The sequence below is a fragment of the Ovis aries genome, chromosome 15 (genome assembly GCF_016772045.2).
Source record: "Ovis aries strain OAR_USU_Benz2616 breed Rambouillet chromosome 15, ARS-UI_Ramb_v3.0, whole genome shotgun sequence".
Taxonomy (NCBI): domain Eukaryota; kingdom Metazoa; phylum Chordata; class Mammalia; order Artiodactyla; family Bovidae; genus Ovis; species Ovis aries.
Window position 1 is genome coordinate 74,161,804 of NC_056068.1, and position 23,375 is coordinate 74,185,178.

At 51.0% G+C, this 23,375-nt stretch overlaps 1 protein-coding gene across 4 annotated transcripts in view; it reads left to right on the forward strand.

Moving 5' to 3' along the window:
- Positions 1 to 23,375, forward strand: part of PRDM11 (PR/SET domain 11) — a 92,232-nt gene that overhangs the window by 57,595 nt on the left and 11,262 nt on the right. For 2 of the 4 annotated variants that reach the window (XM_042233404.2, XM_027979652.3), the window contains exons 5-6: positions 4,495 to 4,562; positions 19,886 to 20,073. In XM_042233404.2, the coding sequence (XP_042089338.1) occupies positions 4,495 to 4,562; positions 19,886 to 20,073 (256 nt within the window). The other 2 variants (XM_060399537.1, XM_027979651.2) reach the window with 2 other exon arrangements.

A 23,375-nucleotide genomic window follows, 5' to 3' on the forward strand; every position in this document is an offset into this window, starting at 1 on the left:
GAGAGATGAAGAAGTAAAGTAAATATGTATGTAGTGCATACATGTTGACAGAATGGAATATTACTCAGCCACAAAAAAGAATGAAATAATGCTTTGTGGCAACATGGATAGACCTAGAGATTACCATGCTAAGTGAAGTCAGTCAGAAAGAGAAAGACAAATATCATGTGATACCACTTACACGAGGAAGCTAAAACATGACACAAATGGGCATATCTACGAAATACAGACAGACTCATAGAGAACAGGCTTGTGATTTCCAAGGAGGAGGGGCTGGAGGAGGGAAGGACTGGGAGTTTTGGATTCGCAGCTGCAAACTATTATGTATAGGATGGATAAAAGCAACAAGGTCCTACTGTATATAGCACAGAGAACTATATTCAATATCCTGTGATAGACCATAATAGAAAAGAATATGAAAACAGATATATATATCTCTGTGTGTGTATGTATATGACTCTCTGCTGCACAGAGGAAATTACATACAAATTGCAAATCAACTATACTTCAATACATTAAAAAAAATAGGGAGGCATGAAGGATGACTCTTTTTTAACAGCTTTGGGAGATAGAGTTCACATACTATACACTTCATTCATTTAAAGTGTACAGGGGTTTGGTGGGGATGGCTTTCTTTCTGAAATCTGAGTGGGTGGTGGCTTCAAATGCTGTGAAGGAGAAAAAGAGAGGAATAGGCTTAGAGGTGGGGTCTGAGGTGAGTTTGAACTGCTAGTAAGACATCAGGTCATGTGGGAAATTAAATATTCATGCCTGGGGCTTGAGATGAAAATCTGTGAGTAGTGAACAAATTGAAAGTGTGGGAATAGATGTAAATATCCAAAGAAAGAGTATAGTTAGAGAAGGTGTGTGTGGAGGAGGCGGTGGGGCTTCCAATCCAGATGGACGGAGAGTTCATGCTTTGAGCTCCCTCCCCCCAGATGAAGGAGAAGAAAAGAGAGGGAGAAAGAGAGAAGCACAAAGTGACTGCCGCGCTGAAAACAAAGGCCCATAGAGCTCTCATCTAGTGCAGGCAGAGACAGCCGTCAGTTTTAGCTCCTGAGGGGCGCTACGAAATAGAAGTATCTTGTGTGAGGTGGAGAGGGGTGCCAGGTGACTGCTTAAAATGAGAAAAAGCAAGCAATAGGCAGACAGACTCTTATTCAAGATGAGCCTCTGGACCAAACCTCCAAAACTAACGAAGAAAATTAATGTTACAAAGATAGCCTTCAAAAACAATGACAATTGAATTCACTCTAATTAAAATATAAAAATAGGGTTTTTTTGAAAATGAATTTAAAACAACTGTTTAGGAACCGTCAGGAATAGGTTTGACTGTGAGATTCAAAACAACAGTGGCTCATGCAAAATAGGAATTGTGTTCTTCTATGAATAAATTCTGAGCCTGAATTAAGTCCTCAGGAACCTAGCTTGATCCAGCTAGTCACTGTCTCAATGCTTGGATTATTATAGCCTCATAGTCCAAGGTGATAGCTAGAGCTCCAGCCATTATATCTGCATTCCAGGCCACAGGATGGTAAAAGGGTGTATATCAGCTGTCTTTTAAAGAAGTTTTCAGGAAGATGACGCATGACACTTCCGCCTCCACTCTGTTGGCCAGAACTTGGCCAGAGGAGAAGTCAAGAAATGTATTCTGTTATTACAGATAGCTAGGTGCTCAGTTATAATCCAGGGATTCTGTTACTATGGATGAAAGGGATAATATATCATTAACACTCACAGCTTCGGGATCTTCAAAGAAAGAATAAGGATAACATCCATTAAGAAGAATAAGACTGGCATTTTTTGTTTGAATTTAAAACCTCTGTCTTAGAAAGATGGTGTTAAGAGAGTGAATAAACAAGTCACAGACTAGAAGAAAGTATTTGTAAGCCATATTCTGATAAAGGAATTATATCCAAAATGCATTTAAAAAAAAAACATGCACGTGTGCTAAGTTGCTTATTGTGTCTCTTTGTGACTCTGGACTTCCAGGCTTCTCTGTCCATGGGATTCTCTAGGCGATAATAATGGAGTGGGTTGCCATGCCTTCCTCCAGGGACTCTTCCCAACCCAGAGATCCAACCCACGTGTCTTATGTGTCCTGCATTGGCAAGTGGGTTTTTTAACACTAGTGCCACCTGGGAAGTCCATTTCAAACTCTCAGAACTCAACAGTAAGAAAAAAAAATCCACTATTTTAAAAATGGGCAAAAGATTTGAATAAACACTTTACCAAACAAGGTATGCAACTGACAAATGAATGCACAGAAAGATACTTAAGTGTCATTAGTCATCAGAAAAATGCAAATTAAAGCCACATTGAATACTGCTTCATACGTGTCAAAATGGCTAAAACCAAAAAGCCAGTTTATCCAAGTATTGGCAAGGATCTGGATCAACTGGAAATCCCACATACGACTGATGGGAATATACAATGGTGTAACCACTTTGGAAAACAGTTTAGCAGTTTCTTAAAAGTTGAACATATTCTTACCACGTGTCCCAGCAATTCCACTTTTAAGTATTTGCCCGACAGAAATAAGCGTATGTATTTATACAAACACAGGTGTAGAGAGGGGACGTCTGAACAAAGTGGGGAAGGGGAGAGAGGGACGAACGGAGAGATTAGGACTGACATACATACACGACCATGCGTAAAACAGCCGGCTGCTGGCAGGCTGCTGTAAAGCTCAGGGAGGGCATCTCGGTGCTCTGCGATGGCCTAGGGGGGTGGGTGGGGGACGGGAGGAGGGTGCAAGAGGGAGAGAATATATGTATACATATAGCTGACTCACTTCCTTGTGCAGCAGAAACTAACAAAATATTGTAAAGCAATTATACTCCAATAAAAGAAAAAGATTTGCTAGTGATGTCTTTTAGCAGCATTATTTGTAATAGCCAAAACTAGCCACAACCCAAATGTCCAGCAATAGGTAGACTAAAAAAAAAGTGACCTATCCAAGCAATGGAATACTACTCACCAATACAAAGAAATGAGCTCTGACACACACACACAGGAGGAACGCATCTCAAAATAATTGTGTGGAGTAAAAGAAGGCAGACATGCCTTCCAGTTGATTCTGTTTGTATAAAGGTACAGACCACATCTATGGGGCTGCACAGAGTCGGACACGACTGAAGCGACTTAGCAGCAACAGCAGCAGGAGGGACCGTGCAGAGTAATTTGTAGTGACAGAAAGCAGCTCCCTGGTTGCCTGTGCAGCTGAGAATGGGAGATACGGAGAGAGGCAAGAGCGAGGGATCCCAGAGACCACAGAGCAATTCTTAGGGGTGATGGATACGTTTATTATCTTGACTATGATATATACATTTGTCAAAACTTATCACATGACATACTATGTGTTAATTATATTTCATTAAAGCTGCTAGAAACAGAAAGAAGGAGCACAGCATTATGAAACAAAAAGAGGCAGAATAAGAAAAGATGAGTGTGAAAAAGAACTAATTGAAATTTCTGGGAATGAAAAATATTAATTGCATTAAAAGTCTTTTAAAAAGGAAAGAAAGAAAGGGAAAACGTCAATAGTCATAAACTCTGGAATGAACATGGTCAAAGAGGGAGTGAATGAGTTGGAAGAGCATTCCAAGAAATTCTCTGAGAACCACCCAGGAAGACGTAGAGGGAAAATTCTGAAAGAGTAGTTGTAAGACCTGGAGAATAGACTGGGTTCTGACCGTATGTGTTTAATGGAAATTCTGCAGGAAGAAACTAAAGAAAATGACTGAGAAGCCGTACTCAAAAGCATAATAGCTCAGAATTTTCCAGAGTTGAAAAGGAGGTATAAATCCTAATCAAGTAATATGCTTGACAAGTAATGAGAATTTTAAAAGGTAAATCTCCACTGTAAAACCACATAGTGAAACTGCAGAAAATCAAGCATAAAAAGGAAGTCTTAGAATTTACTGTAGACGGATTACCCACAAAAGAACAACATAGACTAATAGTGAGTTGCTTAAGAGCCTATGGCAGCCTTTTTGGCAGTCTTTATTTTCTGAAAGAAAATAAACTTCATCTGTCTAGAATTCCATATCCAGCTGAACTGCGATTCAAAAATGGTGATGAAATACAGTTTTTGGAAGATGAAGGGGTCCACCCCGAACCCAGAGGTTCTTGAATGTTTAGAGACTGGGGAGAGGAAGGACCCGCTGGAATCACGTATGCCCGGTCATCTGGTGTCAGCCTCTGTCTCCTGCAGAAACCATAGAGAGGAACGCCTGAATTCAGCTGCTGTTGCAATGTGATGTTCTTGGCAATGCCACTTGCTGGCATGTGCTGGGTATTCCTTCAGGGCAGAGGAGGGAGATGGGATCCCTGCCCAGCTCCGGTCAGTCCTGCAGCAATGGGGGCTTAGAAGGGAGGCCACATGGAGGGTTCTGGGTGGTGGCCTTGGGCCCTGGTCTGGGGAGGAGGCTGGGGACGCAAGAGCCCACCCCTCAAAGATGCCCATTTCGAGACTGTCTTTCTGTCTTCCAGATTGTGGACAAAAACAACCGCTACAAGTCCATAGATGGGTCAGATGAGACTAAAGCCAACTGGATGAGGTGAGTCCCGCTCTCTGCTGATTTCCCAGGAGCCTTGTCCGAACTCTGGAAAGGAGGCCAAGGGAGAATGTTGGCCCTTTAGAGTCTCCAGTGGTGGAAGTCCCTGAAGGCCCCAGGACTGCTCTTGGCAGGAACATGTCTAGCTCCAGGGGACCAATCCTCTGATTCCCCCAGGCTTCCATCAGGGGTTCTGGAGGAGGCCTGTGGCCAGACCAGCTGTTTATGGGGACACACATGTCAGTGTTTCTGGAGGCCCCAGGCCCCAGCCTGCTGGCATTCTCGCATGGAGGTGGGGGATGTCCCTGGACTGTGACACCTCTCGCAGGCAAACTCTGGCTGGATGGGGTGCAGGAAACATTGAAGTGCGACTCCCAGCCATTGTGTAAAAGGCCCCCAGGGAAAAGGGCACAGTCTCTAACTCAGTTTTTGATTGTTAGAGTGATTTTGTCTGTTGTTGGGGACAGAAGTTTGCACCGGAAGGATCCTTCACTGCCAGCCAGAGCAAGCAGGAGACTGGCCCAGGGTCACCCAGCGGCAGCTGCGCCGAGCTGTCCTTTGGGTTCTGTGCTGCTGGCTTGGGTGGTGTGCCTGAGAGTTGGGGGGAGCCCTGCCCGATGGCATCACCGGGCAGTATGGGAGGTCAGTCTTGCCTCATTGCCTCCTTGGTGGCCTGTCTCTGGGATTCAGGAGCCGTGAAGGGGTTAGTAGCTGGGTTGCGAGCTGGATCTCAGAGGGCTGAACCCGAGGCAGTACCGCACCATGGATCGGGCCCTCTGTCAGTGTGTGTGCAGTTCTGTGCCCCGTGGGGCTGGAGGCTGGAGGGTAGAGGAGAGATCATGCTTGGATAGAGGGCAGTTAGGGCCTCCCTAACGGGAGTCTGCTGGATTTAAACCCTGAGACTTGCCAAGCAAATGCAGAGAAACTGGTTTGAGGTGGGGAGGCTGTGGTGAGTTGTCTGGTCCCCTTCCACTGGGCCCCACTGCCCACGGGTCTCCCACCTGAGGCCAGCTGGCAGCCGGGTGGCTGTGGATACTCTCCGGGACACTTAAGGATTCGCCCCCTGATTTGTCGGAGCCGCTGTCCTTATTGCGATTGAACAGGTGCAGAAGCGGAAGCGCTGAGAACAGGCAGGCCCCAGTCTTATGCCGTGGGGACCTCCCCACTTTCACACAGTCAGGTCAGCCGTGCCCTGAAAGTGGCTCCAAGAAGGTGGGTGGACATCTCTGGCTGCCCTCTTCTCCCCGATCACTGGGTGCAGGTCAGCTGAGCACCTGCAACTCAGCCCTTATTCCTGAGCACCTGCGGTAAGTCAGAGCCTGTACCGGGCATCCTAGATGGATGGGCCCAGCCCAGCGCCCCTGGCCTTCCCAGGACTCACACCTTCTGCTGTGGAAACTGCTTTTTCTAATGAGGCTGTTCCAAGGAAGTGAGGACGATGTGCTGTGGGGGCTCAGATGAAAGCGAGGGTGGGGAGGGCCTTTGAGCTGGACCTTCAAGGGAGGCATTTGAGGGCACTTGTGAGCAAAGATTGAGAAGTGGGGAGTGGCGACCAGGTGTCCAGCGGGCGACCAGATGGCCTGCATGGCCCAGACCCCTGGCCTGTGGCTCTGGCCTGGCTTTAGGCAAGCAAAGGGGCGTGTGTTTGAGTGCGGTCTGGGTCAGGCCTTTCTGCAGTGAAGTTTGGCCAGGAGAGCTGATTCAGTTCCGCTCTTCCGTGTATCTCTGATCCTTCGGTTTGGGGACAAGGCTTTGCCATCACTGCAGAGAAGGGGATTCACCACCTGTGCTGACTGAGTGATCATCTGGCCCTCCTGCGATTCTGACTTCATCGGGCTGGGACTGAGCCCAGGGCATCGGCAGTTTGTAAAGCTCTCCGGAGTGGTTCTGATGCGCTGCTGGGGTTGAGAACCCCTGCTCTGCTCTGATCTTCATGCTCCAGGGGTAAAGTGAGGCCCAGAGCAGAGCAGGGTCAAGATGATGTGGTCAGCGGCAGATCAGAACTGGAGCCCATCTCTGAGCGTCTAGGTCAGCATTCTCTCTGTGCACGAGGGTTCTGCTACTGCTGCCTCGCTGGCCTGGTGTCTGTCTGTTCCTGCTCCAGGACCCATTCTGATCCAAGATGGTGCCAGGGTGGCCACAGCTGGTGGGCCCTCATCTTATTAGAGACTCAGGGGGTAGGCTGGGGTTGGGTCTATGGTTTATGGCCGGGGAGATAGGCCTCGGGTGGTTCCTGGGTTGAGGGGAAAGACAATTCATCCTGGGACCCTCTTCTTCCCCCTTAATGTACGGCTTCCATTTGTACAGCTCCTTCTAATGTGAGGACACGTTCACTAGCTTAGGGGCTTGCAGAAGATTGAATGGAGTTGGTTAATTTTCTCAAAACCTAAGCTTAGGCCGGGAATAGAATGGACACCCACTTGCTGACTCTATGGCAGTCCCATGCTGGGTGCTCTGCATTCATGAGATCGGTGGTCCACAACCCTGCAGAGGCTCTTTTAGTCTCCTGGAAGCAGTGTGTTGCGATGTTTTTGGTTTTCACAACTCTTCGGGTGAATGCTGCTGGTTTCTATCGAGCAGAAGCCAAGAATGCTGGTAAATATCCTACATTGTCCAGAATGCCCTCTCCCCCACCAACAAAGAATTTCTGATCCTAAATGCCAGTAGTGGTGAGATTAAGAAGCCCTGAACAGACTCTTCTTGGCGGCCCTTGGAGGTGGCACCAGGAGGAGGTGGGGGGGACGAGGTTTGCATAGGAGACTCAGCTTCTAATCAAAAGTCTGTCTGAGTGCAAGGCCCAGGCCCCAGTCGCTGTCTTGGCCAGATGACAAAGCCTCCACCTTCTTCCTCGGCCGCCTGGGCTCTGGTATTCTGGGTGGGTGGAGTGGGGAGACAAGGGCTGAAGGATCTTTGCGCCCTGTCCCTTGCTGTGGCTTTGGCAGCAGGCAGAGGGAATGAATCAGCCTCCGGGTCTCCCATCATACTCTAGGATGCTCTCTTGGGTGGATCTTTGGGACCATGGGCATGGGATAAAGGGTGGACAGAACCACACTGTGGGAAAGAATGAGTCGCAGAGCCAGAGGAGGTGCCAAGCCAAGGGGTAAGGGCTGTGCTGTGCCTGTGGCCGAGGACCCTCTGTGCAGATGGAAGCCAAGGTCCTTCCTGGTCTCCATCAAAGTGGACCTTGTCTCCCCATGGATGCTCAGGGTCTCCTCACGTCCTACCCATGAGCTGCCGAAAAGGAGCTTCTGCCAGCGCTGCAGTGGAGTGGTGGTCGGGACTGGGAGGAGCCTGCCCACACCCAAAGGTGGGGACCTGGGAGACTAGGAAGGGGAAGAGACCCACCAGGGTGCAGAACAAGCTTTCTGTGACCACGCCTTAATCGTGGGCGTCACCAGCAAGGCCACACCCCTCGGAAGCCCACTGTAAATAATCTCCCTGTTGCAAGAATCTTCCTGCAAGCGCCTGGGCTCCATAGGCCTGTGCAAACATCTCTGAGTTCAGGCTGTGGCCTCGTCCTAACCCCAGTAAGGATCCTTCATGCCTGTTGAGGGCTTTAAAGCTCTTTACATCAGCGTGCTTATCCCTTCTCGGTCGGTAACAACCCCTGGTTCCAGGATGGGGAGAAGGGGGCCAGGGGAGGCTGCCGAGCTGCCTGGCCTGGCTCCTCGCAGGTAGTCAGAGGCCAGGCGGGACCCGAAACGGAAGGCGTCCGGCTCCGTCCGCGCTCCTGTCGCGCGCGCCGCGGCTCCTGCTGCCCTGCAAGCGGCAGTGCGAGGGGCCTGGCGCCAGGAGCAGGGTGTGGTGGTGGCGAGCGGGCGAGGGCGCCCGGGCGCCTCCTGGCTCCTCGGCTGGGGGCCGGCACTTAGGAAGGAGGAGGCCTGCCGCGTTGACGGTCATTTACCCCATTGTGCTTTGTGGGATATTCAACCCAAGGAACGTGGCGCCCCTGGCCGAGCGTAAGAGGAAGCCCAAGTTCTCCAAGGAGGAGCTGGACATTCTGGTCACCGAGGTGACCCACCACGAAGCGGTTCTCTTTGGGAGGGAGACCATGCGGCTGTCCCATGCCGACAGGGACAAGATTTGGGAAGGCATAGCTCGGAAAATCACCTCCGTCAGCCAGGTTCCGCGCTCCGTCAAGGACATTAAGCACAGATGGGATGACATGAAACGGAGGACCAAGGACAAGCTGGCCTTCATGCAGCAGTCCCTGTCGGGCCCCGGGGCCGGGGGCCGAGCCCCCACCATCGTGCTCACTGCCCACGAGAGGGCAATCGAGTCGGCGCTGCTCACGGCCCGGTCCGGGCACGGCTTCCCCAGGGCGGAACTTGACGGCACGGACAGCCCTTCCACCAGCTGTGAGTACCGCCCGCCTGCTCCCCTCCCCGCGCCCCCCCCTTGCCTGCCTCCCGCTCACTCCTGGAGATGCCCCCCCGCACCTGCCTTCTCTCTCTCTCTCTGCTGTTCCTTTCTGCCTCGCCCAGCCCTTCCATCCTTCCTTCCTTCCTTCTCCCACTTCCGTCCTCTCCCCGCCTCTTTCCCTTCATTCATTCTAGAATATGTCCTGAACACGATGCTGGGAGCTGGGAAGACAGAGTTGATTCTAAAACCTCCCCCAGCGCTGCTCTTGGGAAGTTCCTCAGACTCATGAGAATAAGAACCCTTTCATTAAACAGTTGCACGAGGAAATGCGTAAAGAAGGATCAGTAGATGAATGCAGGAAGTCCTGAGAGCAGAGCTGACTTGGTGGGCTTACGACCTGTCTTCCCCCAAGGGCTGGGAGCTGGGCTGACTGCTCTTGCGCTCTCGCTTTCCTGAAACTCAGACTAAGTTTTTGAAGCAAGCACCCGCATTTTCCTGTTGGGTTCAGCCGTGCAGATTAGAGAGCAGGCGGTGGTGGTCTGAAAGCAGGAGTGGACTGGCTGGGAAAGCACCCCGCCGCCCGCCCCCCCGCCCCCCCCATCCCGGGGAGAGACAGTTGAATGGAGACGAAGGGTGGGGAAGAGTTAACCCGGAGGGTGTGCGTGGGGCGCAGCGCAGGGGAGGGGAGGAGGGCCTCGCAGGCAGAACAGCATGTACGAGGCCCCGCATCAGGAAGGCGCTTGGCACGTTCCAGGAACAGAGAGGAGCCAGGGAAGCCCCGTGCAGCAGGCGAGGGGGGAGGGGCGTCGGAGGAAGCCGGCCAAGTCCCGGCCCGAAAGCTCAGGCCTGTCTGTGCGCCTGTTCCCAGGGTCTTTGTTTCTGTGATATTTCCGTGGGGCCTCTGCGGTGCCTTGCTGGCTTCTTTTTTCTGTGTCCTCTCCCTCTTTGTGCCTGCCCCAAAGCTCTTTCTAAGACTCCTGTCTCTGCGCTCTGGTTCCTCTCCCCATGGCCCCCTCCACCTCTTCTTCTCCCTCAGCAAGTATCTTCCTCTTTCTCCCTCTGCTCCTTATGGCTCAGGATGAACGGTGATGCCAGGGGCTGGGTGGGTGTGGAAGCTCCCGGCCTAGACCGGGCGGCCATCCTTTGGGGCTGTAGTTCTTGGTACTCACCAGAAGGGGGAGCACTCGAGTCCCCCCCCCCCTCGCCCCGACTCCTTGCTGGGGCTGCCACCCACTTTTAGCTCTGCTTCTACGCACGTCTGCCCCCACCTGCGGGCCCAGCTGGAGGCCGTCCGGCTTCCCAGTGACCAGCAGGGCAGGAGGGCTCCAGGGATGCCAGCCGGGCCAGCCCAGGGGAAGATGGTTCACAGAGACCCAGCCTTCCCTTCCCAGGCCCCCTACTGCAGGGAACGTGCTAATTTCCTGTCTGGCCTGGGGAGGGCTCCTGACAGGGGGCTACTCAGAGTTAGCTATTAAGAACTAAGGACGAAGGAGGACACCCTCTAGTCTGACCTCTGTGTGGTCCAGATGAAGCTAAGCTTCCCCTGAAACTAAGCTTCAGACGCAGAGGCAGTCTCAGGAGTAGATTCAGAGTAGGGATTCGAACCTGGGTCTGCCAGGTCCCCGAGAATCCCAGCTCCCAAGTTTCAGGACGATGCTACCAAATTATGAGAAAAAGAAGGGGGCTATCTAGGTGAAGTCTGTTTCTTAAATTCTGTCTTGCTCATCCTTCTGTCTCTCCGAGACTGAAGGTAATGAGATTACCAAACGTGACGTGAGCTGGGCAGGGGGCCCAGGACCCCTCCACTGCAGGCGGGACGGGCCCTCCTTTTCCCAGCTGCTGCGGCACTTGGCCAGAGGCTGGGTGGGACGAGGCCCTGAAAGGGAGGGAAGCGACATCACCACAGTACATCCCGCTCCTTCCAGCACCCCTCTCCCCACAAAGTGGGAGTCCACCAAGTGGGGGTCTACAAGGCACTCGGCTCTCTATGCTGGCCCAAGGGGACGCCAGGACTCGTGGGAGGCATGCAGCCCAGGGCAACCAGAATCTGTGTTCCTGTCACCTTCCCTGGGGTGGTTCTGAATTCAGCCCCCCGCCTCGCATACAGGCAGAGACATGTGCCTGTTTGAAGGGTCAGCCTGTGTGTTTTTCACTCTTGCTACGGGAATTAGCTCAGCACAACCTTGGTCATGAGAGAGCCGCCGAGATCTGAGTGTGCAGGGCTGGGCCCCTCCCTGTGACGGGCCGCGCGGAGCGGTCTGTCTGATGCTCCCTGTGTGCCATCGGGTGTTCCTGGGTAGATGGGCTGTGTCTGCTCCGGGAGCCCGCCTGGGGGCACCGAGGGGGCAGCAGGGCTTATTGCCCAGATAGATCTGCTCCTCCCTGTCTGGGCTGGTCTATCCCTTGCCTCCTTTCTCCAGTCTGTGAGCTTCCCCCACCATCACTAAAAGTGGCAGATTCCAGCAAGGCCACAAGGTGGCCCCAAGCAACTCAGAAACGGCCACGTGGAGGCTGGAACTCGGGGTGGTGGCCAAGAGCCTCATAGTACTTTTCTGGCAGTGTAGAGCTTTCTTCTTTCCTCTTGTGTAGTCTTCTTAACAGCCCTGCGAGATGGGCAAGAGGTCGGGGAGGTAGGTAGAGCAGTTGTTATCTTTGCTTTGAGAAACTGAGCTGCAGAGAGAGGAAGTGAGCCCATGGGTTGACATGCCGTCTCTGGGACCACGTTCCCTCTAGAGTGTCGCTGTGCCTGTGATAGGAAGGGAGCCTGGGGACCGCGGGGGGTTCATGCTCACCTGTCTCCCTGGGGTGCTTGGCCCAAACACCCTGGGGGCCTAGGGAGCAGATACTTTTCCACGGGTGGATGGGGAGCAAGCAGAGGCCAAACTAGGCAGAGGGGTAGCAGGGCGGGGGAAACTGGTAACTTTGCCGGCGGGGGGCTGTGTCCAAGCCCAGAGGTGCCGTCTTTCTCCGGGTTGTAATCATTCGCCCTTCTTTGTTTTTTTATCCCCCAAGATGATGAAGACGAGGAGACCCCCGGGCCCTCGAGGCAGCCACTGCGGGTGCCCCTGCGGCCTTCACCGGAAGAAGAGGCCTGCCTGGCCAGGCCCACCCTGCTCCGTTCCTCCTCCTCGTCTGACCAGTCCGAGACGGTGGGCCCCAAGCCGGAGGCCCTGCCCCGGCCCTCGCCCCAGGCTGCCTGCAGGACCCCTCGGCCGCACCCCGGCCCGCCCAGCGCGGGCTTGGACTGGCAGCTCCTCCATGCCCACGCCCAGCAGACTGAGGTGTTCCGGCAGTTCTGCCAGGAGCTGGTGGCCGCGCACCGGGACCTAGCAAGCAGCATGCAGGCCATCGGCCAGGCCATGGCCGAGCTGAGCGGCCGCGTCAGCCAGGCGTGCCAGACGCTGATGGAGATCCGGGATGGGGTCCAGGCATCTCAGCGGGGGCCTGCCGGGGCCGCCCCCGTGGGCCCCAGCCCCCCAGCCGAGGCTCACCCGGCGGAGCCCCGAGAGGCGCCCCCAGTACCAGCTCCAGCACGGACTACCAGGTCTCGGAAGAGAAAGCACAATTTCTAAGCCGGCCAGTTTGCACTGGGAGGAAGAAAGCTGGAGGAGGGGCGTCTGGCCTTGAGACGGGGGGGCCAGTCTCTCGTGTCCACCATCGATGACCTTGTAGGGTGCTGGGGGGACTGTCATCTCCTCACTGAATACAGGTTGGCTGCCCTGGGCTCAGCCCAACTCCCTCATCTTTGGCAGGTGCTCAAGATGCAGGAAAAACTGCCTGCTCAATGCTTGCTTGTCCTGGAAGGTCAGCCTCCTCTTGGTCTGCATCCCGCGGCAGCAGGCCTTGCAGGGAAGGGGGCTGCAAGAGCATCTCAATGGAATTCTGCTCTCCATCCTCAGGGCTGCTGTACCAGCCTCCCAGGCCCTGATTCTGCTGCTTTCGGGGGGCTGGGGCGGGGGGCAGCGAGGCCTGCGGATGCGCCGGCAGAACTCAGCCCCTCCAGGAGGGGTCTGCCCTCCCCTCCCCCAGGGCTCTGAGCCCCTGCCTTGGCCTTCTGCTTGCCCTCTGTGCGTGTGCGCGCGCACGCACGCGTGTGCTCAGCTGCCGTGCTTGCCTTTTGTGGGGCGGGGAGGAGAGCCAGGTGACGTCAGAGGAAGGGGAAGACACGACCTGGTGATTGTCGAGCACTTTGCGCTTCTCCGAGCGTGTGAGCTCGGTGGGTCCTCAGGACAGAGGGGGAGAGGCAGCCAAGTCAGGTGTTATGGTCATCATTACCACCATCCTCATCTGCATTTCATAGATGACAAATGAAACAGCATCATCTACTCGGGGGTGAGGGCAGAACCGGAAGTCGGACCTGTGGATTTTTCCAGCTCCCCTGCCAGAGGCCAGATCTAGACTTGGGAGGGGTGTTACTCCTTTCCTGCCCCTGCCAAGCCCTCTGGGTTTTGAGTGGGAGGCAACAGCAGCATTTAGGATGTGAGTCCACCCCACCCCCACCTACCCCTCCCTCCACCCCCCCCCCCCCACCCCCCCAACCCCGACACTAAGGCTGACAGCCAGTGGCTGGGAAGAAGTAGGGTCCAAATCTCAGGATCTAGAAGGCAACCCCTCCCCTGGCTTCTAAAAGAACCCAGAACCCAGCAGGGCTCCTGTCCCGTTCCAGGTTCCAGCATGCCATGCCTCTGCTTGCTTGGGCTGCCTACGCATTAGCTACACACATCTCAAAGCTTCGTGTTTGGTTTTGGAGTGTGGGGAAAGAGCCGGGTTCTTCGAGTTAGGGAGGGAGTTGGGGGTCGGGGGGTGGCAGTTGCAAGCTTAGCTCTGACATGGGTGCAGCTCAGCTCTGTGTCCTCTTTGCTCCCTGGCCTGAGGCTGCCATATATCCCCAGCTGTCCATCCTTCCACACCAGCCCCCTAGAGCCAGAGTGGGGCCTGGGAGGATCACTGTACCCAGTGCCCGCCACGGCTGTTCCTGGAGTGCTGCTTCTAAACCCAGCCCGAGCTTTGCCCCGTGTTGGGAGAATGGAGGGCAACTGCAGTGTCCTGGGCTCCTTCTCCCATTCTGTGGTTCTTTGGGGGTTCCCGATCCCCAGAAGTGAACACTCCCCTGTCTGACAGCCCGATGGCTTGACTATATTGCCTGGCATTGCCCCACCCTCTGATGCTGGAATCAAAGATTGCCTTCCCAAGTATTTTTGTTAAGATGGCAATAAAAAGAATTGATCTCACACTTGGAACACACTTGGTCTCCAGCATCTTTCTTTGGTGTATATTCTCTTTCTTCGCTTCCTGTGAAAACCTGAAGGCCCCCAAAGCAAGGGTTAGATGACCGAGGGAAAACATGTTGGTGAGAGGGGCTTGAGTGCCCCTGGCATTTTCCAGGTCCCATCAGCTCTCAGACAGACGCCCTGTGTTCAGCACCCTTAAAAGAAAGGAAAGGAATTGATGGGCTGAGGGAGGCAAAGCATCCACATAAGAAGTCGTTTCACTGTGTTTAATTTCTCTGCTCATCAAAAGTGAGATGTTGCTCGATGAATTTTACCTTTTGTCCCCTAAAAGTATGTTAGGGGTCCTGGGGGGAAAAGCCCCACTATTTCTGGCAGGAGACTCTGGAAGGGTCAGGGGCTGTCCATTTGGCAGGGTACCTCAGGGCCCCCTCTGAGACACTCACTTTTTTTGCTCACCTGCCCATTGATCTGGGTGTCTGACTAGTATAGGTAAAGCCCTGCTCACCCAGCTCTGAGATTTCTCATGAAGTAACTTCCTCTGGCTCCCCTGGGGAGTTTCTTCAGCAGGAAAGGGACCCCCTGACCTATGCATTGCCCTGGCTTATTTCCAGTCACAGGGAGAGAGTCTCCCAGGCAGGAAATGCCCAGGTCCTGACCAGGGATCCATCCACTTTCTGGAAGATTCCAGCCTGTCTTTGATCTCTTGGAATCTAGGTCCTCCTCTACCATTGTTGACCAAAAAGCAGGGTCGTGGAAATGAAGATTATCCCATCTCCAGGAGATGCAAAGATGCTGTGAAACCAGGCCTGGGGGTCTTTCCCACCAAGGTCAAAGTGCTAAGTGGTGACTGGCTGGCCTCTCCCTCTGGCCCTGGGGAGAGAAGAGGGCATGTAGGAAGCAGAAGGGACACAGAGATGCAAGGACTTGTCAACTTCAGATGGAAACGTTTTCTGCTTCCTTTTCTTGGCTTCAGTGGGAATGTGGGGCTAGCAAGTTAAACAGGAAGGTGAAACTGGCGCCAGTGGATGGAAGTGAATGAACAGCCAGTTTCAGCCTTTAGATGGGGACATCGCTTCTAAGAGTCTGAGGCGGCCAGCCGTGCCGAGGGAGGGCCGGCTGGGTGGTGTTCTCTTAAAGTCCAGGTGAGGATCTAGGGGGTGAATGACTGACCCAAAGACCTTCCCAGCCCGGAGACCTCAATGCCTAGCAGAATACGGAGCCCAGCCTCTCCTCGGTCATTCCTTTCCTGTCTCTGCCTCGGGGACTGGGCTGCTTCCTTTCCATCAGAGACAGAGCCACTGGGTTGGGGTGTCTGAACCTGGCCTTCAGATGCCCTGTAGGTTGTTTTCTCTCTTGAGTTGAAACTGATAGTTCATTTCCTGAGCCAGTTAGAAACTCTGGTGCACTTGATAAGACACAGTGGGTGAGGTCTGGAAAGTGTTGTCTTAGAGCTTATCTAGCCAATACCCAAAGTCAGCAAAGAGTTGAGAGTAAAAACAATCCATTATCATCATGAAAGCTTCAGTCCAGAACCACCCCACCACCATCACCACCACCACCACCCACCCCTTTGATTGCTTCAAAGGGCTTGAAAAACTGTCAAATAAGCACTAGTGTTCACAGATCAGTCTGTGCTGTGCATTTTCTATCATCCTTCTGACATACTCTCTGCTTCCGGCCAACGAGGTAGTGCCCTGGAAACAACAAATAGAAAGATTTTCACTCCCTGGAAGCCTTCTGTTCCAGGAAGGGCCCTTGCTCACCTGCAGCCGTGTGATGGGACAGGCGTGCTTCTTCACACGAGGGTTGTTGGCTGGGGACAGAGGGATTCTAGGAGTGGATCCAGCCATTTGGGTGTTACTGCAAAATACTTGAAAGTGGGAGACCTGGCTAGAAATAGTTGATGTTGCGACTTGGTTGGCTCCATTTAGCTTTACTTCAAAAATGGTATAACATAAACATCTTTTCAGGGGAATGGATTGTTTATGATTCACTGAGAGCTCCCATGTGTATCTTATTTCAAATGCCAACTTTCAGAACAACCAAATACAACAGGATGCTGAACCAGTTTTGATCTTTGAAGATACTTTGTGATCTATACCAAGTTTTGGAGTTCTCTTCCTAAATATTTTAATAATTTATTTAATTGAAATATAGTTGATTTACAGTGTTGTGTTGATTTCTTCTGTGCAGCAAAGTAATTCAGTTATACCTACATATATATGTGTATGAGTGAAGTCGCTCAGTCATGTCCGACTCTTTGCAACCCCATGGACTGTAGCCTATCAGGCTTCTCTGTCCATGGGATTTTCCAGGCAAGAGTGCTGGAGTGGATTGCCATTTCCTTCTCCAGGGGATCTTCCCAACCCAGGAATCGAACCCGGGTCTCCCCATATGTGTATATATAGCTATATATATTCTTTTTCATTTTCTTTGCCATTATGGTTTATCCCAGGATATCGATTATAGTTCCCTGTGCTAAGCAATGGGCTTCCCTAGTGGCTCAGCTGGTAAAGAATCTGCCTGCAATGCAGGAGACCTGGGTTTGATCCCTAGGTTGGGAAGATCCCCTGGAGAAGGGAAAGGCTCAGTAGGACCTTTCTTCCTAAGTATTGATTCTTGTTGGGTTAGCAAAGTGTGAGGAGGTAGAAAGGGAAATGGACTTCCGTCTTTCTAAACCTTCTGACGTCTTCACCAGGTTGCTCTTTGGAATAAATCTCTGATCGTTCTGTGTTCCTCATCTACTTTTTTCTCTTCAAGTTGAATGTCAGAGAAAATAATTCTATCTTTTAGAGCTGGAGAGCTGTTTAGAAACTGGAAAAAGGAAAGATTGTATGCTGTTTCCCTTGGGCTCTGTGATTCAAGTGAATCTTGTTAGAACAAAACATGAGTGAATGGCTCGCCTTCCACGTCAGGGAGTAGAAAAGTTTGATTTGCCTCAGTTCTGCTCCGTGCTGACCACTAGGCTGATTAATTTTGGATGTCAAATCCCAGGCTCTTGCTAAAATGGGGACTGGAAAAAGAGTTTGCACATTCAGAAGAAATCTCACGTGTGAAGGAAAAACAGACTCCTGCAGTTGGGGAGTTGAGATTATATGTGAGGAGCACTATGCCTGGGTGCCAAGATGTGGATTCCCAAAGCTGCTGGCCACCAGGACTGTCCCCACTGCCAGCCTGTACTGGGCTTGGCATTTGTCCTGGAATTGGCTTTTTTAGGGGGTGGGGAAGAGGGATTGACAGTAATAATTGCTTATTGAGGAAGACTTGGAAAGTTCAGAAAATTATAAAGTAGAACCATCTATAAAGGCTAATCACTGCTAAAACATTGGTGTATTTCAAGTGGTTTACCAGGCTTGTTTTTAAAGCACAATTAGAACCATAATACACCAGTCCTATTGTTTCCACTTTGCATTATATCGGGATCGTTTTTCCACGTCATAAAAGACTCTTTGAAAAGATTTTTCTGTAGATGAGTGACATTCCAGCATACAAATAAACCACGGTTTATTAAACCGTTTCTCTGGTTTTAGACATTTAGATGCTTTTGCACTATTATAAGCAGTAAAACAAATCTGTTGTGTGCAGAGTTTGCATTCTTGATCCACATCTTAACATTTTGGATATTTTTTTTCTTAATTTTACAAAAACTGTGGGAAAATCCACATAACATAAAATTTACCATTTTCAGTGTAAAGTTCAGTAGTATTAAGTACATTCACAGTGTTGGACAAACAGCACCAGCATCCATCTCCAGAACCCTTTTCATCTTCCCCAGCTGAACTCTGTACCCATCGAACACTGACTCCCTGCTCCCCCTCCCCCAGCCCCTGGCAACCACCATTCTACTTTCTGACTCTGAATTTGGCGACTCACAGAAGTGGAATCATGCTATGTGTTGTTTTGTGGCCGGCTTATTTCACTTCGTATGTGTCCTCAAGAATGGTTCCTGTTGTAGCATGGATCAGAATTTCCTTCCTTTTTATGGCTATTATTCCATTGGGGGTGTATAGCACATCTTGTTTATCCATTCATCCATCAGTGGACACTTGGGTTACTTCCACATTTTGACTCTTGGGCGTAATGCTGCTGTGAACGTGAATGAACAAATACTTGTTGAAGTCCGTGTTGCCAGCTTGTTTCCCAAAGGGTTGTGCCAGTTTATTCTCCACCATCAGAATGGGAAACCCTAGTCTTGCCACCTTTACCAGTACAGACCTGATCACTTAAAAAATTATTTGTGCCAACGATACAGCTTGCTACTTTGTGCCTCTTTTCTTATCAGTGATGCTGAATACTTTCATTTATTCATCATCCATTTGGATTTTTTTTCTGTGAACTATGGTTTCCCTCAGACTGTTACAAGTACAATTCTCTGGGCTGGGCCAGTCGGACAGACTTTGATTTCTTCCCTAGCTTTTGAGACAAATCATAGCATAAGGAAAAGAAGGTGGTTTTTTTGTTTTTGTTTTTGTTTTTTTTGGCGGGGGGCGATGATTGCTTTACAATGCTGTGTTAGTCTCTGCTGAACAATGAAGTGGATCAGCTGTGTGTATACATACATCTCCTCCCTCCTGGACCTCCCTTTTTTGAGTGCAAATTTCCTAGGCACTTGGATAGTACAGAACCCTAAAATGCCAAATAATGTCCTCTTGTCCTTTTGATCTGTACATCATCACCTCCCTGCAAATGTTGCATCATCTCACCTTTTGGAGGTGAGTGAGGTGGCAGGTTGGATATTGGAGATGTCATTTCAGGGAGAATGGGTGAGAGCTGCAAATTCTAAGGGTTCGACAGGACTTTGAAAGTTTTCTGGGCATTGCTAAGTTGGTGCTTTACATGCCCACAAAGGAGCCGTGAGTTCTAGTGGGAAAAGCGTAGACCTCAATGCTCTATTTCCCATTTATTAGCAGTGTGACCTTAAGCAAGTGACTTAGCCTCTCCGAGTCTCAGTTTCCTTACCTGAAAATGACTTAGATTAAGTGGTTGCAGCTCACCTTTCCTTGCCTCTTATTTACCTACCTCCCCTATCTCCCTTGGGCATCCTTTTATTTTTTCCTTTTAAGACTTTGACCTTTAGGATTCATTCATTGATCTCGTGGGCACCCTTGTCACATCGGTTCCTCCTGCTAGGCTTTGTGACGTACCGGAAACAATTCAGGGACCTCACCCTTACCACCATCAGAGGCCTGTGGGTATCTGGGAGGCCCTGCAGTTAAAAGTTAGTGAAGAGGGGGATTCCCTGGCAGTCCAGTGGTTAAAGCTTTGCCTTCCAACGCAAGGGGTGCAGGTTTGATTCCCACTAGGGGAGCTAAGTTCCCACATGCCTTGTGGCCAAAAAACATGTAAAACAGAGGCAGTTTTGTAACAAATTCAATAAAGACTTAAAAAAAAAAGTTAGTGAAAAATAGCTTTCCAGTCACCTGTCTATCTGGGGTTGAATCTTACGTTTACCAGAACCTGGGAGGTGGGCAGGGCAGGCGTCATTTCCAGTCTCGGCAAACAGATTCTTGGAGGTACAGAGGCTTGCTTGAAGTCACACCAGACAGCGAGACAAGGGACTGGCTCCAGCTGGGGTACCTGTCCTCCCAAGGGCAGCTGCCCTGTAGAGTTTGGCAGGTGCCCACATGCGCGTGGACATCCAGCCACCGGCACCTGCCCAGCACCGTGCCTGGTACCAGCAGGCACTCGCCCAAGAGTGGCCCGCGCCTTCTCACCTGTCCCCCTCGCCCCCAGGTACGTGGTCATCTCCCGGGAGGAGAGGGAGCAGAACCTGCTGGCCTTCCAGCACAGCGAGCGCATCTACTTCCGGGCCTGCCGGGACATCCGGCCGGGGGAGCGGCTGCGCGTCTGGTACAGCGAGGACTACATGAAGCGCCTGCACAGCATGTCCCAGGAGACCATCCACCGCAACCTGGCCCGAGGTGAGTGTCCACACGTGGGGGTGGGCCGCGCCCGCCACCGAGCCCCAGCGAGGCCAGAGATGCTTCTGTAGGTGCTTCTAGGCAATCCGATGGGAAACGCTGTGCACGGGGGAGACCCGGAGGAACTCAGGGAGACTGATGGGCTAGACTGGAGCAGCTGCTCTGGGGTGGACCCGCGGCACCTCAGTGTGTCCTCCTCCCCCAGACAGGGTCAGGAGCCCTATTATAGATGTTTCAGAGCATGAGGGAGTGAGAACATCTCCAGTGCCAATAATAGAATCAAGATTGATTCTGTTTCCCCAACTCAGATTGACGGAAGGATGTTGTAAACTGCCCCTGGCTCGATCATAGCAGCAATAACAGGTGGTATTTACTAAGTACTTCATATGTGCTAAACATGTTTTCTACAGGGTCCTGTGTAATCATTTCCATTAGCACCTGCTCTGTGAATGTGTGGTGAGAATTAGATGGATAATATACATGCTAATGGTAGCATGTGGATTATTCTCTCCATCTTACAAGTATAGACACTGCGCAGCGGATAAATACAATGACTCACTCATCAGATAAGTACAGTGGTCAGCAGGGGCAGAGTTAGGCTCCTAATCCATGTCTGTCTCAGTCCAGGATCCGAGCTCTAACCTACAGTGTTGTCTGGCCTCCTGGACAAAACCAGTTTCTTCCTCCTTCCTCCTCATCTCATTCCTAGCTGTTCTAATGATACACTATGAAAGAACAATTTCTCTTAGAAGAAGAAGGTTGGAGAGAGGTGGGAAGGTGAGTTTATACATGGATCATAGCCTGGTGGGTGGGTGTCCATCCAGGCTCCATTTAAACGAATCATTTGAAAGTGGTTTAAAATATCCCCCAGCTCCTAGTCCTTTGCCTCTTTTAGTCTGTCCTCAGCCATGCCAGCACAAATGGGCGAGCCCAGGTAATTTTTCCAACAGGACCTTCCTTGAACTAAAACCACATATCCAAAGACCCAGAGTCCATCTGGTCCTGGGAACCAAACCCTACACCCAAGCCTCACTATATCATGTTTCTGACCAACCTACTTATTCTAAATAAAGCTTCATTTGGACTATGAAGAGAAATGATGAAAAAGGAGTGAGAAGGACCCATTGGAATGACGCTATCTTCAAAATCAAAACAGAGCAAATTGTGGACACTGAGAACACAGCTGCTACCTGACTTGGTAAAAGGTATCTGGTGATTGGATGGGCAGTGAGAGGAGACCCAATAGATACACTCATCTCTTGTCCTCTTTGGAGCTGGGTGTTGGGCACATATTTGCCAATTACACTTGGGAAGGCATGTTTTCATGACGTGATTGCAATGGTTTCCATTTGATCTCCGGAGATGCCATGTTTGAAAGTGTCTGGTACACATTAGGTGCTCAATAAATCTTTGTTGAATGGATAAAAGAAGAAATGAATGAAGACTGTCAGGAAATCTCCAAAAGAATCTTGTAATCAGAAGAAGAGAAAACCAAGCTGTATCTGAGGACACAGGTTCCATCCCTTGGCCAGGATCTTCTTGAATTCTTCTGGATCTGTAATGTCTTTTTTCCCCAGTGTCTTCTCCAAAACACCTTGAGCTACATCATCCTCAGAGAGCCCTGAGACCCCAGGGGAGTGCTCAGAGAAGGGCATGAGCTTTCAGGAGTGGCTCAAAGGAGTGTGGCAGACAGACTTGAAATCTGTCTGCCAAGATGTGTGCAGATACAGGAGGATGGAGTGTCGATTCCTGGCCAGACTGAGAAGTAGGAAATAGGGAGGAAACTGACGCCACAATGGACAGGGTCCAAGCAGAGGGTGGACTTGGCCCTGAAGCCCTTGGGAGCAGCCATGGGCTCAGTGTCCTTTAGATGTGTCCATGTAGCCTGTAGTTCTGGCAGCCTCTGATACGGTTAGCGGTGTCTGAGATCTGTGTGCCTGTCCTGCTCTGGAGGGGGGGAATCCCCCACGCTCAACCACTTAAGGTCTTACATGGAAGGAGACTTCTTTGTAATTGGAGGTTGGAGCGCTGCTAAAGTCCAGAGCTTGAATTATTAGTCCTTATTAAGTAGGAACTCTCATTGGGGGCTCAAGTGGTAAAGAATCCTCCTGCCAAAGCTGGAGATGCAAGAGATGCGGGTTCGATCCCTGGGTTGGGAAGATCCCCTGGGGACAGAAATGGCAACCCACTCCAGTATTCTTGCCTGGGAAATCCTATGGACAGAGGAGACTGGCAGGCTACAGTCCATAGGGTCACAAAGAGTTGGACACAACTGAGCGACTGAGCAGCTTTAAGTAGGGATATTAGTTGGAGCCCAGAACTGCTTCCTAAAGAGCATAAATTATTCCTTTGTGGTTATCTTTTAAGAACAGGATGCATCTATACATGTATTCAAAGACTTCATTTGCTATTTGTCCACTTTGGGTCATTGATTTACTTTGTGGTGTTTCCCCCATGTTTTGTGGAGGCTTTAGAATCAATTTCATAATGTTTAAAGGTCTCCTTTGACCCACAGATTATTTTTTCTGGGTGCCTTGATCCCAAAGAAATCTCCTGCTCATCCTAGAAAATTTGAATAACCTCGTCCTTGAGCAGGCAGCATCCACACATCTATAGCAATTTGTGCAACTGTATTAGCCATTTTGAAGAATCAGGCTAACATAATACATTGTTGGGGAGTTCACCAAGGTCTCTGACATCATTTACATGATAGAAAGAAATAGAAGAGGAAACGTCAGAGTTGTCAGGTAAGGAAACACAGCGGCTGTATTTTGAGCGTGTGTTGTGGCCACGCCTCCTGCTTTATCATTGCTAGAGGCTGTGTTCTTGGAGCCCACAGCAGCCATCGGTGTCCCTGACTTCCCTTTCTTCCTGCCTTGGTCATCAGTGAGACCCACAGAGGTTCAGGCCATGCTTCCTCACATCATCCTGTCTTCCGGTTACTGGAAGACTTAGGAAGGACAGTTGCTATAAGATGCACTTTGCCCTCAGGGATAGTCAGGGGGGAGGAAGAAGTGGGACTCAGTGCTTTGTGTACCTTTTACCAAGTTGGGCTTCCCTGGTGGTTCAGACAGTAAAGAATCTGCCTGTAAGGCATGAGACACGGGTTTGATCCCTGGATCAGGAAGATCCCTGGAGAAGGAAATGACAACCCACTCCAGTATTCTTGCCTGGAGAATTCCATGGACAAAGGAGCCTGGCAGACTGCAGTTCGTGGGATCCCAAAGAGTCAGACATGACTGCGCGACTATCAAGTGGAAGTAGCCATCTTCCAATTGCTAAGACTGGAGGGGAAGCCTGGA